This window comes from Bufo gargarizans, chromosome 2 (genome assembly GCF_014858855.1).
Source record: "Bufo gargarizans isolate SCDJY-AF-19 chromosome 2, ASM1485885v1, whole genome shotgun sequence".
Taxonomy (NCBI): domain Eukaryota; kingdom Metazoa; phylum Chordata; class Amphibia; order Anura; family Bufonidae; genus Bufo; species Bufo gargarizans.
This window is the reverse complement of record NC_058081.1, coordinates 637,675,488-637,689,482: the sequence shown is the minus strand read 5'-3', so window position 1 is coordinate 637,689,482 and position 13,995 is coordinate 637,675,488. Positions and strand designations below refer to the sequence as shown.

Here is a 13,995-nt window from a genome sequence, read left to right as displayed (position 1 = left end):
GCCAGTTCGATAACAGTTTAGCTATAATGAGCCGTCAGCTTACGGGACTGAGAAGTGATACTCTGTAAACAGACTGATTTTTTTAACCCTGGTATCACAAAAGCGACTGAAGATTTTTAATAAAGAGAAAAATTGAAAATATGATTTTTAGACTGATATTAGTAAAATGCATTCATAAAAAAATATTTGCCGTGATGGCATCCATCCCCCAGAACAAGAGATTAGCTCTTTGTAGTCACCCTCCACTCTGGACAAGGATCTTGAACGTAGGACCCTATTCTATTATCTTCTAATTCTCTGATGGAGTATGTCCATATTCACATACTCCATCAGAGAATTAGAAGATAATAGAATAGGGTCCTACGTTCAAGATCCTTGTCCAGAGTGGAGGGTGACTACAAAGAGCTAATCTCTTGTTCTGGGGTTTTCTAAAGCAGACAACCCCTTTAACTCCCTGCTCATTTGCATACATGTCTGATTGCTGCCATTTTGAATTTAAAGGGAGTATTTCTTATTTTGGACATTTACGGCATATCCACAGAATGTGCTATAAATATCTGATAGATGCAGGTCCCACCTCTGGAACCTGCACCTATCTCTAGAACATGGATCCAATCCGACCCTTTCTCGTGGCTGCTTTGAATGCAAAGGTGGCTGTGCATGCATGGCTCTCTATTTACTTTTATGGAAGTGTAAGCATGCCATGTATATTAATGAGAGTTACATTTCCTTATGTACAACCAATAATCACAAAAACCTTGCTCTTTGCTGGTCCTAGAAGAAGGGGGCTAAATACTGACCTTGTGTGAGCACTGCTAGTCATTGAAACGCCATCAATATGTTTCCTAAGAAATATACTTAAAGGGCTTGTCTTCTTTTTACAAAATCTTTTTGCTAAAATAGTCCCCCCAAAAATAAGCTGTTCTCGGGTTGTCCCATTAGAACCCCCCTTCCCCAGTGATCCGCTATACCCTGTAGGTAGGGGAGAGGGATTTCACTGAATCACTCAAATAAATGGCCTATTTATTGGATGTGTGAAAATAAGTTTGATAAACTAGGTCAATATTCAAAGTCATAGATCTAGTGTAAGAAAGTTATGCTTACTAGTGGACAACCCCTTTAAAGAAAACATCTTCACCAATGATCACCATAGCCTATAATCACACAAACATATAAATTGCACCTTAATAGGTAGAGCAAATTAGATCACTATGGAAAGAACTACTTCTATCTCATATGGATTGATGGTCCCACCCTAGGATAGTCGACTTCTAGCATGGTCACCTCCAAGGGTTGAAAGAATGTGAATGGATGATGCTGAGTGCTTATGAAGGGTGAGCCTCAAATGATTTTAAGGGGGGATTGAAACTTCTCGGAGTTACATACAGGTTGGGGTCTTCAAATGAATGACTACATGACTTGAGGTTAGGTGCACCAGTCATGTCTGGTCTTTGACTGATTCAACACCATTATAGTACCAGATTAATGGAGACAAGACTTCTCCTTCCTTCCAGCTATAGACGGTTACACAAACACTATGTTGAATAATGAGATGGAACGATCATTTACCACTACGTCACTTCGTGTGGAATTCAAGGAATATTTTTTTTGCTACTTGAGTAATGTATTAACAGATCCTTAAATCAAACTGGAAACATCACAAATGCTAATTGTAATTCTATTGCCCATTCGCAGCTTAATACAACTGTCAGTGTGACGAATCCCCCGACAGAATACTGCGAGCAATAAATGTGATAAAAGTCTTCTACGATATATTATTGTAGCTGTATTACTTTTTAATTTGATTTAGACTTCTTGGAATAAAGTTCTTTTGGCTGAAGTTATTTCTGCTTTTTTTAAATTTAATAGAAACTATTCAAAAGCTATTGCTACAAGTACAGAGGAGCCGGTAGACCGCCAACTGCAAATCTAATACTACGAATGACTGTAGCGCTTGATATATGGCTGTATCTTTAAAACAGACTAATTAACATAGTGCAAACATTTGTGATAAACCATAGCCACCAAACGGTAATGAACTTCTATTGGTAGAGTCCAGGTTTAAAAAAGAGTCAACATGGGCTTAAATGGCTTAAAGGGTTTTTTCCTATAGGAGACGTTAATGTTTTCAGACACGTTATATGGGTCACAGTGATGGAACCCCAAACTGTCAAAAAAGTACCAGTTTCGAGATACCAATTTAATAGAGAAATCCATAGATGGACACGTCTCCAGTGAACTCATAAACATATGAGAGGGTGAACTTGGTTGATTGATGTGACTCCCATTGAATTCAATGGAGAGGTGTCCATAAAGGTCTCACTCTCTGCCCATTATAATCCTATCCATAAGTGCCTCCTTCTCCATCCTGGTGTAAGTCAAGGGCAAACATACCCTACTGACGCACCATACAACTGCTATGGAGCCCTTGGAGAGTGAACCAGGGATGGTTGGTTCCATCCTTCTTACTGCTGGGTGCACCGCCATTATTATCAAACCCTTCTGTTTGACCCCATCATTAGTTTTACGGCATGTCTGATTGATGTGACATTACAGTTGGTCATAGGAAAACATTACAAATTAAAATAATGCAATTTATTGCTCGTTAGCAAAAACAAGCAGCAATTACAGGACGTGCATGAGATCAGAATATAGGATCCACGCCTGCTGAATTACTAGCAGTTTACAATGAAGGTCCAAATGGGTGTTACGAGTGTCCCTGCACAATCTGAGACTGGAGCCCTGATTGGATAATGTTAGACTGTGCAGGGACACAACCCCAACTGGTGACACCCATCTGGACCTTCAAAGCTAACGGCTATTAATTAAATTATAGAGTGATGCTGTTTCAGAGGGACAAAGGGAAACTCATTTTTCTAATCTCAGACAACGCCTGTAATGTTATTAACGAGCAGCCAATCAGATACTGGCTTATTGGCTCTGATCAGCCTTGGACTAATGTGAGCCAATATTTGATTGGTTTCTTTTACGTTCACCTTTATGTTATTTAATTATATTTAGATTTTATATATATATTGTATTATAATAACATAAAAATTTATTACATTTGTGCATTAATAATATTTTATACATATTATTTCCATAGCAGCTCTGGCAAAAAAATAGTCAGTATAAATTAGTATAAATTTGTCTTTCGTCCATCTCCAAATAGTTTATTTACATCATTTGGAGAAAATTAAAGTTGAATAAATATATATGTATATGTAATATATATGTTATCAAAATGTCTTGTTCTGGTTGATTCTAGGATCAATAAAGGTGATTTATACAGGGGTTAAAACAGCGCTATCGTGAATATATCCAGAGGCAGACTGTGCAGAATAGAGAAATATGATGCCGCAATATACTGGGCATTCTACAGTATTGAAACTGTTGCACATTATTATAATATTTATTTCTTATAATAACTGTATAGCAACTGCATTTTGCAAGTGCTACATTTTGCAATTTTACTGAAGCTCGAGACATAACTAGTTTGCATAAAATATCTGCTAAATAGGACCCGTCAGCTCTCCTGTCTCGCCTGTTTTATCAACTACTTGCATTCCCCATGTAATAATTCTGGAGCATCTATTCTTATGACTCTATGTTGTACCATTCCTTTATTATTTCTGCCAAATTACTAGCAATTTACAATGGAGGTCCAGATGGCTGTTACCAGTTGGGGGGTGTCCGTGTACAGTCTGAAAACTGGCAATACTGATTGGACAGTATCAGACTGCGCTGGGACACACTCCCAACTGATAACACCCATCCGGACCTTCGTAGCAAACTGCTAATTCATTCATAACTTCTAGCAGGAATAATAAAAGAATGGCACAACATAGAGTCCAAGAATACATGAGGGAAGCAAAAAGTTACTAAAACAGACAAGTCAGGGGAGGGGACAGCTCCTCTTTAACGCTATTGTCATTTCATAGATCTATCCTTTTAGAACTAGTTATGTCCACATCACTAGTAAGATTGATCTCTGCAAATATTTGGACAATTTGCAAACTACACCTTGGCCAAAGGTCCCCATCCAAAGAGGGGTATATACTATGGAGGGTTCCCCGTAGAAAAATTAAAGATGGCCTAGATTCATCCATGTGTGATCCCTCCACTTACAACTGTTCATAGTCTCAGTCATAAGGTGTAATAACAAAACCCCCTTCTGGGACTATATTTTGATGGCCTACTCTTAGGATAGACCATCAATATCTCAATGGTGGGGGTCTGACGACCGATTGCCGTTGTGTCGTATATTATGTAGTGGCTTGTGTCCTAAAATGGGAAGGCGTTGCAGTACCACACACAAGCCACTACATAATGTGTGGCACTGTGCTGGTTAACAATGAAGAGGCCACAGCCCTCACTCGGGCACCGCAGCCCCATCAAGCATCTGATAAGCAAGAATACCAGGAGTCAGACCCCCATCAGACTCATCCTAAGCGTTGGTCATCAGTGTTAAACCACTTCAACCAGAGATCTGTTTTCGGTGCACCCCTATTGAAAATATGTCTATAGTTAAGGTATTTGAAGTGAGAGGAAGCTACATCTGAGAAGATTTATGGCTACGATAAGGAAGCAGTAAAATGTGACTTCCCCACAGAAGTGCTGCCGACGTGATACTCTGGATTTATGCACGGAAAGCTGACACCATGGTGGCACCTGTGAGCTAAATTTCACATCAGATACAACAGTTTGGTCAAGGGATTAAAAAAATCATCTGAGCAAATAAGTGCATTGTAGGACAAGTAACCTCATTCGAGATTGTCTCCGTAGAGTAGAGCACTTAAGGGAATTGTGTCTTGGCTATAAATCCATCAGACGTTCTTCGCATGGCTCCAGGGGTAATTTTGTCGCACCCCCAAATACATCAACATTGTTATCGGCCCACGGTATAATGTTTCCTGGCATGTTGGTGGAACAGTTGGCTATATTGACGATGTCTTCTGATTTTAGGACACGGTCCCAGATATTGAACTGGCTCAGTTCTCCGACAAAAGCTTGAGTGGCATCAAATCTTCCTCCAACAGTGTCCTTCAGGTGGGAAACAAAGAAGATGTCAATGAATATACCTATAGGACTATATCTGAATCTTCATATAGACATCCTAGCGCGAGATCTCCATCTGTTAGTGGAAAGGGGCACTATGGTTAGCCGAGTGCGTCCACACCTTCATTTTAGTGACTGGTGGAGGTCTCTGCATCCAGAAAGTCATGAATACAACTGCAGCCTTTACTTCGGTAGGCATCTACTTAGCAGTAGTAACTCAGGGTATTGCAGCTTCATTCTATAACTTTAAAGGGGTTCTCCAGGACTTTTATATTGATGGCTTATTCTCCGAATCAGTGGAGGGTCAAACAACCTACACCCTTGCCGATGAGCTGCTCTGCAGTAGCGCCAGAAGTCAGCGTCAGAACTACACAGCTCCATCCATAGAGTAGTGGATGAGCCGGTTGCTGCAGCGCGAATTTATTAAATAGACGGAACTGAGGATAGGTCATCAATATAAGTACCAAGTACCAAAGAACACCTTTAATGGGGTTGTCCCACAAAAAATATTATACAGTTTTCAAACCAGCACCTGGATCTAAATACTTTTGTAATTGCATGTAAATTAAAAAAATTGTATAGCCCCTGAGATATTCAATAAAATGTATTTGTACAGCGCCACCTGCTGTTTTGTTTTTTTCTTAGTCCTACTTACAGAGATGGACGCACATGCTCAGTTTCATTCTTCAACTGCCTCCTAAGCTGTGATAGGAAGAGAGCTAAAGAAGAAAGACAGGCCCCCTGAGAAAATACATTTCCCTTGAGCTGCCTGCTTGATATGTACTATATCATTTCTGATTTCCCTTGTTTACATTAATCATGGGATAACCCCTTTAAGTGAATGAGATGAAGTTACAATACCCTGCATTGCCACTACAAACTAGATAGTGTGCTGGTCAGCGGACCAAGGAAAATATTGGAGAGGCTGCAGTGCTCATCCCTCCAACTGATCGGCAGGGTTGCCAAGAGTTGGGCCACCATCGATTTCATTTTAATGGCCTATTCTAAGACCTGCCTATTGTGTTCAGTCCTTCTAGTGCACTGATTCTTATTGGCTGCCTACACAATAGCAGTAATTCCTCTTCTGCCTGTATACAAGAGGATTAGGCTATGGGGCTGAGCTACTGAGCATGTGCAACCATTAGCACTGGACACAATAGGTGGACATACTGAGAGAGAAACACAATTTTGGAGCAAAGTAAGCCATACAACAGGTGATGCTTAACAAATCTATGTGAAGATATACAATATGTATCATCTCTACACTGTCTAGTCTAAAAAAAAATCCTGAAATCCTGCAGTTTTCACTCTGCCCACTAAGTCTTATAATAGACTGGCACTTCCTGATTTGTAAAAAAATAAAAAAAAAAATCACTTCTCAGCAGTCATCTTATTATCCTCAGAGGCAGGATTAGGGTATGGGGCTGAGCTACTGAGCATGGGCAACCATTAGCACTGGACACAATAGGTGGACATACTGAGAGAGAAACACAATTCTGGAGCAAAGTAAGCCATACAACAGGTGATGCTTAACAAATCTATGTGAAGATATACCATATGTATCATCTCTATCATCTCTACAGTGTCTAGTCTAAAAAAAAATCCTGAAATCCTGCAGTTTTCACTCTGCTCACTAAGCCTTATAATAGACTGGCACTTCCTGATTTGTAAAAAAAAAAATAAAATCACTTCTCAGCAGTCATCTCATTATCCTCAGAGGCAGGATTACAATGGCAGGCATCATCTATATATACAGATAACATAGATCCACAATTCACAATGACCTCTGTACAGGTCACAAGGTCACAAAGCATTTCCAAAGCACTCTACCACAAAAGTCATCTACAGACGACAGGTCCATATGGCTACTGTAAACCAATGATGCTAAAAAAAAACTTAAAAAAAACTCAGGAATGATGGCTGTTCTCATAATCATGTACAGAAAATAGAATATAAAAAAATCTCCCATCAGAAAATGAAAACAGATTGGAAATAAATATGTATAAGTATCTGGTTTTAATAAGGAAATATATATGTATTTATTAATACAATTTGTATCAAAATAGAATGTAAATTAGCAATAAAATACATTTTTTATCAGAATGTTTATCAAAATATAAAGTCCATCAAAAATAAAGACAGAACGCTGAAAAAAAAAATCCCCCACTATTGCACATACAGAAAACGTGCCACTGGAACAGTAGTTTTTATCATCTCCATCCTTCAAAACAGAACAATTTTCAGACCGGCTATTTATATGGAACAACAAAAGGACATTGGTCCCCTGGGTGCTGTGGGGAAGGCAATGGAAGTGGCTACTATTGAGCTGATGTTCCTTTCAGGATAGCTGTTGTGTAATTACACTCGGTGCTCACCTGCTCCTGGCCCAGAATAAGAATTCCATTTGGTTTAATTGGGTGCCAGGGGGCCAGGTTTTCCCCTGAGCCCAGTTTGATGCCATCCAGATACGCTTCCCACATTCCATCCCTGGTCGTCCATGTGATGCAAACATGGTGCCATTTTCCATCACCAATGGAAAAGGGGAGCTGGGCCACCTGTCGGGGGAAAAAAGAAAGTCAGGCGTCAGGACGTTTGCTGATAATAAGAATGCAATATGAAATGGGAAAGGGTTGTGCAGTGTAATATTATTGACTTTTCCGAGGATGATGAATCATTTATAAGTGTCTCTCTTGCTATTCAAACACACAATAGCTACAACTCAATAATGCTACACTGGGATAATGACTAATGCCGTGGCATAATGGGCGCAGTTCCCCAGAATACTTCATTGCTCGAGCAGCATACAAAGCTGTTTGACTTGGCAGAGAGTCTTACTAAACACTCTTTGTCGGACCATCAGTCGGACCAAGGAGGAGCGAGGGGTGATGACTCCATTACAGCACCTCCCTGTGCTATCCCAGTAGTGTGTGGTTGGTCAGGACTTCTCACACTTCGCTAACCATTGCACTGTTCCTCTGTTCTCATGTTTTTCTAAGTCTATCAAGAGCTGTCATTCTGTCAGTCGTCCAAATCCTCCACCTACTCACTGCAAAGTGATCACAGTGAGTATAACTCTATGGTGCTCACCAGTGATGAAACTTAGCAGTCTTTTTTAATTCAATGTTCCATGCTAGGTAAAACATGGGAGGTTAATATACAGGCATAATATGGCAGCACCAATGGCGGCGGCGCCGCCACTAAAATGTATGTTGCTATAATACACTTGTCCCAGTAGTGCATGCGGGTGTACTGACATTTGGGTTGTGCGGTGCACTGATGCTACGATGCTCTCTAATTCAGCGCAGGGATTCGGTGGCGTACTGGGTCTCTGCTAGGCTGTAAAGCAAGCTAGGGCTATGCTAAAGCCCACCCATTAGTGCCGGTGACATCACCGGGAACACTGCTAGGTGAAAGCCTCCGCCTAGCAGTGTGAGTTTGTAATCAAAAAGCCCTTGCCCTTCGCTGTACAAGAAATGCTCCGATGCTCATCTCAGAGGGGCTGTCCGGGTGTAGAAGGGGATGTGTCCAGGTTCAGCTCTGAACTCGAACAACCCCTTTAATTAGACTGTAAATTGAGATGATTCCGCTCTCCCATCGAGCCCTTTTAGCTTTCTGACATTACTTCTACAGAAGGACGATATTTGATTTCATTTTCAATGGCAGAGTATTGAGAACATTTTAAAAAAGAAACAAGAATTCTAAAAATGTTTTCCATTAGTTTCTATTTTTAAAAATGATGTAAGCGTCCATTTTATTTGTAAAGACGACCTGAGTGATGTGTGACGTTGGCCATCATCCCAGTGCCTATGGAAGTGATGTAGAGGGAGTTAATCCTGCTTAAAGGGGTTGTGTTACCTTATACATTTTGGGGCATATCGCTAGGATATGCCACCAATGTCAGATAGGTACAGGTCCCACTTCTGGGACCCCCAATTATCCCTAAAACAGGGCCCCCACACTGAGCATGTGCGGCATGCTCCCTATTTCCTTCTGTGGGAGTTCAGAAAATAGTCATGCTCGGCTATTTTCGGAAGACCTATAAAAATGAATGGAGATATCACTGCGCAAGCGCAGCCATTGCTCCATTCATTCTTATGGGACTGTCGGAAATAGCCGAGCACACTCACTATATTCAGAACTCTTTATTCAAAACACTATTTTTAGAACTCAAATTGGCGTGGTTTTAAAAAGCAGGAAGTGCTCAACCCTATATGCAGTGGTGCATCTATACTGGGGGGTCAGATCCTGCACTTGTGGTCCGCTGCTAATGGCAATCCCCAGCAAAAATGCATACAAAGGAGGATGCCTGCAGCGGACCATAAGTACCACAATGGACATCCTACACAGGATAGCAAATGTGTGGATGTGATAAACAGTATATATAATATAACAAGAACAAAGACAGGTGCACTCTGCGGTCTTACGAAGCCCTAAACTGGTGTTAAAATTGAGAGATAAGCCAATATGTCCTGAGTGCTCGGGCTCAGACATGTCCTCCTAGTAGGACATGTTTGCTAATCTCTCAATTTTAACACCAGTTTGAGGGCTTAGTAAGACCGCAGAGTGCACCTGTCTTTGTTTTTGTTATATTATATTTTCAGAACTCACAAAAATGAATGAAGGACGGCTGCGCCTGCATGGCGTGCTCTCATTCATCTTTTGTAGGTGTGAGTTCCAGAGTTGGGACCCACACCTATCTGACAATGGTGGCATATCCTAGCCATAATTATCTGGGGGGGAAAAACAGAACTGGATCGCACATCCACAATGCTATGTTTTGATCTAATTCACTTCTCAGCGCTATATTAAAGTGGTATCAGCACTCCTCCCATTCGGCACAGGTGGTTTTAATCACAGTAGTTCGCATAAAGTGGTCATTGACCTGCAGCTCCTGATAGTAGTGGACATGTTGTGTTAGACAACTGTTCACATGGTGCAGTACTGCGTGGTGGCCTTTGTTTTTGTGGCGCTGTTCTGGTGGGTTGGTGGGACCCAGTGCCATGGGTGGCATTGTCGGACAGCAGGGTTGCCGTTTGACTCCTTGGTCCCGCCACCTACTAGGGCAGTGCCGCTTCGTCACCGCATTGTGCTGCACCTTTTTGTCAGAGTAGGTCCCTCTCAAAGAGGCGACCTTGGCGTGGTGAGTGGGCTTATGCCTTTTGATCAAAAGGTACACTAATGCCTCTGGTACAGCATGCAGTATGGGGGGGCTGTACACTTTAAAGCGAGTTCAGATCAAAGCATAGCACTGTGGATGTGCAATCCAGTTCTGTTTTTCTCTCCATGATAATATATCCTAGCCATAGGCTGTGTATAGGAACGGTTAGGTGGTAGTGCTTCCTGAGTCTCTTTCTATAGGTACATGCAGTCTTCCCAAATGACCAAAGGCGAGCAATCACTGCCCAACTATGGGGTGCAGTCCTAGATCAGATGGCTGGTCTGTCTCAGCAGTGTGGCAGGTGCCTGAAGCCATTAACCCTAACCGTGTGCAGTAAAGTCCAAAGCCAAATGCGAGCATTAGCTTTACTGACGTTGTCTGGCAGCTTTCACTCACACAGGGATGGTGTCTCCCTGAAGAACAGTTCTTTTCTGCAGCATTAGCTTGTCTGACTTACACACCAGCAGCAGAATGCACATCTTTCCTCTTGATTTGCTTGCTAACCACTTCCTCTAGCCAGTTAACTATTTCCTACCCATACACAGCTTTTGGAATACAAAGTGCATACATCATAGCATCACAGTAAACATTTTAACAGTAGTGAAACATAACATTAACCCTTTAGTAGTGAATTTGTGGGTCACTGCTAAAGGGTTAATGTTGGAATTCCCTTACGGCCTCATGCACATGACCCTATGTCAAAAAACGAATCCCATAAAAATACGGATGACATCAGTGTGCATTCCGTATTTTGCAGAACGGAACAGCTGGCCCCTAATAGAACAGTACTATCCTTGTCCGTAATGCGAACAATAATAGGACATGTTCTATTTTTTTGCAGAATGGAAATACGGACATACAGAAACGGAATGCGCACGGACTACCTTCTGGTTTTTTTTGCGGACCCATTGAAATGAATGGTTCTGTATACGGTCCACAAAAAAAATACGGAACGGTCACTGAATGAAAATACGTTTGTGTGCATGAGGCCTTCTACTGATTTCTTACAGAAGAAGCTTTCATGGGATAAATATCTCAACCTCCTAGTCAATGAAACCCTACATACTTGCACTTCCAACTTCTTCTATCCCCAACCCTTACAAGTCATTGAGCAGATACAACAGTTAACCATTGATGGAGTGGGTATTTGCTCAATGTGAATGCACATGTGGCAGCAGATCCTCATAAGCCAGTTCATCAGCATACCTTAACATAGGAAACAGAATAAGAGACCCACATAGGAGAGCGCAATACTTATACAACTGGGCAAAAAATGTAAGTGGACTTTTCTGCCTCCAAGTCATTTTCCTGGTATTGATCCTTAGGGCTGTCACTAAACAGATTGACAGGGAATCTGTCACCCTGATTTTGGACTATTATCTACAGTAGTACATGAGTAGTACTGCAGATAAGGAGTTCAGATCCCTATTTTTTTTATTTTCCTACTGCCCCCTGTTCCCCCCAGTCAGAGTTCCATTGAAATACATTGTCAGGACTGCTTGGCATACACACAGGAATCCCTTTCCATTATGTTAGCACAGCAGTTCCGACTATGCAGTTTTGAATGCTGACAGTGGGGGAACTGGGTGAAAGGAGGGGGCAATAGGAAAATGAACAATAGTGATCTGGACCCCTTATCTGCAGTATTACACATATATTACTGTAGATAACTGTCCAAAATCGGGGTGACAGATTCCCTTTACCCCTGTTAGAGGCTGTTAGAGTAAGCTCTAGGGAATAGAGTGTGGGCATTGAATCCATGGAAACACATATATATTTTGCCCTATAAGACGCACTTTTTTTTACCCCCATTATGGAAGCGCTCATTAGTACAGGAGGACCAGGAAGCGGTGAATGTTGCGCTCCCCTGGCTCTGTACTCACCTGTTCCTGGTTTTCCTCGGCCACTTGCTGTGCTTGTGAGTGCACACAGCGTGAGGATGTCGACGCTCTATGAGCATCAGGTCACAGCACAACACGCAGGAAGATAAGGAAAAGCAGGAGATGGATCTCAGGAGTGATAGCGGCGTCCGGAGCAGGAGAGGTGAGTTGCTTTATTTATTTTTCTGATCTGAGGACTGATCACTATGAGGGTCATTAACATGGAGGTCTTATAGTGTGAGCTATATGCTCACACTAATTAAAATCAGCCTATGGGGCAGACGGGCTGGTCAGGACTGCACGACTAAGGTGTCAGCCACACCTCAAACAGCAAAGAAAAAGGGGGCCTGCTCTCCCTCACTCACTGGAAGCCATTTGGCACCAGGAGAGAGATAGTTTGTGGACTCTCATTGCAGTCTTTGGTGGCCATTTGGCACCACGAGTGGTGTGGAGTGGGCCCGGCATGCATGTTGGCACCTGCATTCCTTGGATATAATGGAGGCCATTTTGGCACCAAAGATGACAGAAATTAAAGCAGGCCCAGCATGCATGTGGAACCTACACTCCCTGAATTGTATGGTAGCGGTCATGGCACATAACCGGTAGAATTTAGTGTTAGGAACCCGTCTAACAGAGATCGCCTTGACGTGCGGCAGACGGGCTCAAATAATTTTGTACAAAATGATTTGCCAAGCATCTCTAATTTAGAAGTATAGCACTAGCAATTATTATGCATTTTTGTACTTTATTTGGTTTGCAGAGGGCTGTTGCATTGCATGTTTTGTTTTACAGTGTTGTTCTCAGCCATAGCAACGTGCCCCTGCGCACCGGGATGTGCTGACTGACCCCCTTTTTCTTTGCAGTCATTAACATGGAGGTTTGATCTGAGGTCTGATTAATATGGGGGTCATTAACATGGAGGTTTGATCTGAGGTCTGATAATTATGGGGGTCATTAACATGAAGGTCTGATCTGAGGTCTGATTATTATGGGGGTCATTAACATGGAGGTTTGATCTGAGGTCTGATTAATATGGGGGTCATTAACATGGAGGTTTGAACTGATGTCTGATAATTATGGGGGTCATTAACATGGAGGTTTGATCTGAGGTCTGATTAATATGGAGGCTTATTAACATGGAGGTTTGAATATGGGGCCTTATTAACATTGGGGGGTCTAATCTGAGGTCTGATTGGGGGTCTTATTAACATTGGCGGTCTGTTCTGAGTTCTGATTAACATTGGGGGTCTGAGCTGAGCTCTGAGGAAAAATATTTTTTTCTTATTTTCCTCCTCTAAAACTTAGGTGCGTCTTATAGGGCGAAAAAAAATCAATAAGTCAACATAGAAGCTGCATACCCAAAACAGTATAGGATATTTTATATCTGCAAAGTTACCTGATTTTTTTAAATTTTAGATACATAGAAACAATACCAATGGTTATAAAGTTGCATGCAGCTTTTAATTAATCGCCATCACCCAACTTGTGCTCGGATGTGTAACCTTCACCTGCACCTTCATATTTCCCCACAGAATTGGAGCATCACACCTTTGTTATTGGACTGTGGATTCCTCGCTTTACAAATGCTGGCAGCAACGGGAATACATTTGAGAGGCACAAAATTACAGCAGCTTGTGAGATCTGTACGCATTTCTGACAAGCTGTGAAAAACCAGACCATCTGAATGGTACAACGGGTCTCCTAGCAACATTACTACTATACGCCATGGGACTATATGTTTACCGGCTCGATAAGCTTTGCAGAAAGCCTTACACTGCATGTAAATTATAGCGCTCATTATATGGACTATGCAAACAAATCTAACACACCGCACGGCCTATAAACCTAACCTGTAAAATGCTACCCCGCAATATATATTACAATTGTCCCAGCTATGGC

The 13,995-nt window shown here is 41.8% G+C and overlaps 1 protein-coding gene across 1 annotated transcript in view; it reads right to left on the bottom strand.

Moving 5' to 3' along the window:
* Positions 1–392: 392 nt before the first annotated feature.
* The window catches only part of NPTX2 (neuronal pentraxin 2), a 28,515-nt gene continuing 14,912 nt past the window's right edge, over positions 393–13,995 (bottom strand). Inside the window, exons 4-5 of the mRNA XM_044282162.1 lie at positions 7,434–7,613; positions 393–5,043 (exon numbers count right to left, since the gene is read on the bottom strand). Coding sequence (XP_044138097.1) covers positions 4,816–5,043; positions 7,434–7,613 — 408 coding nt within the window. The 3' untranslated portion in view covers positions 393–4,815. The remainder of the gene's footprint in view (positions 5,044–7,433; positions 7,614–13,995) is intronic.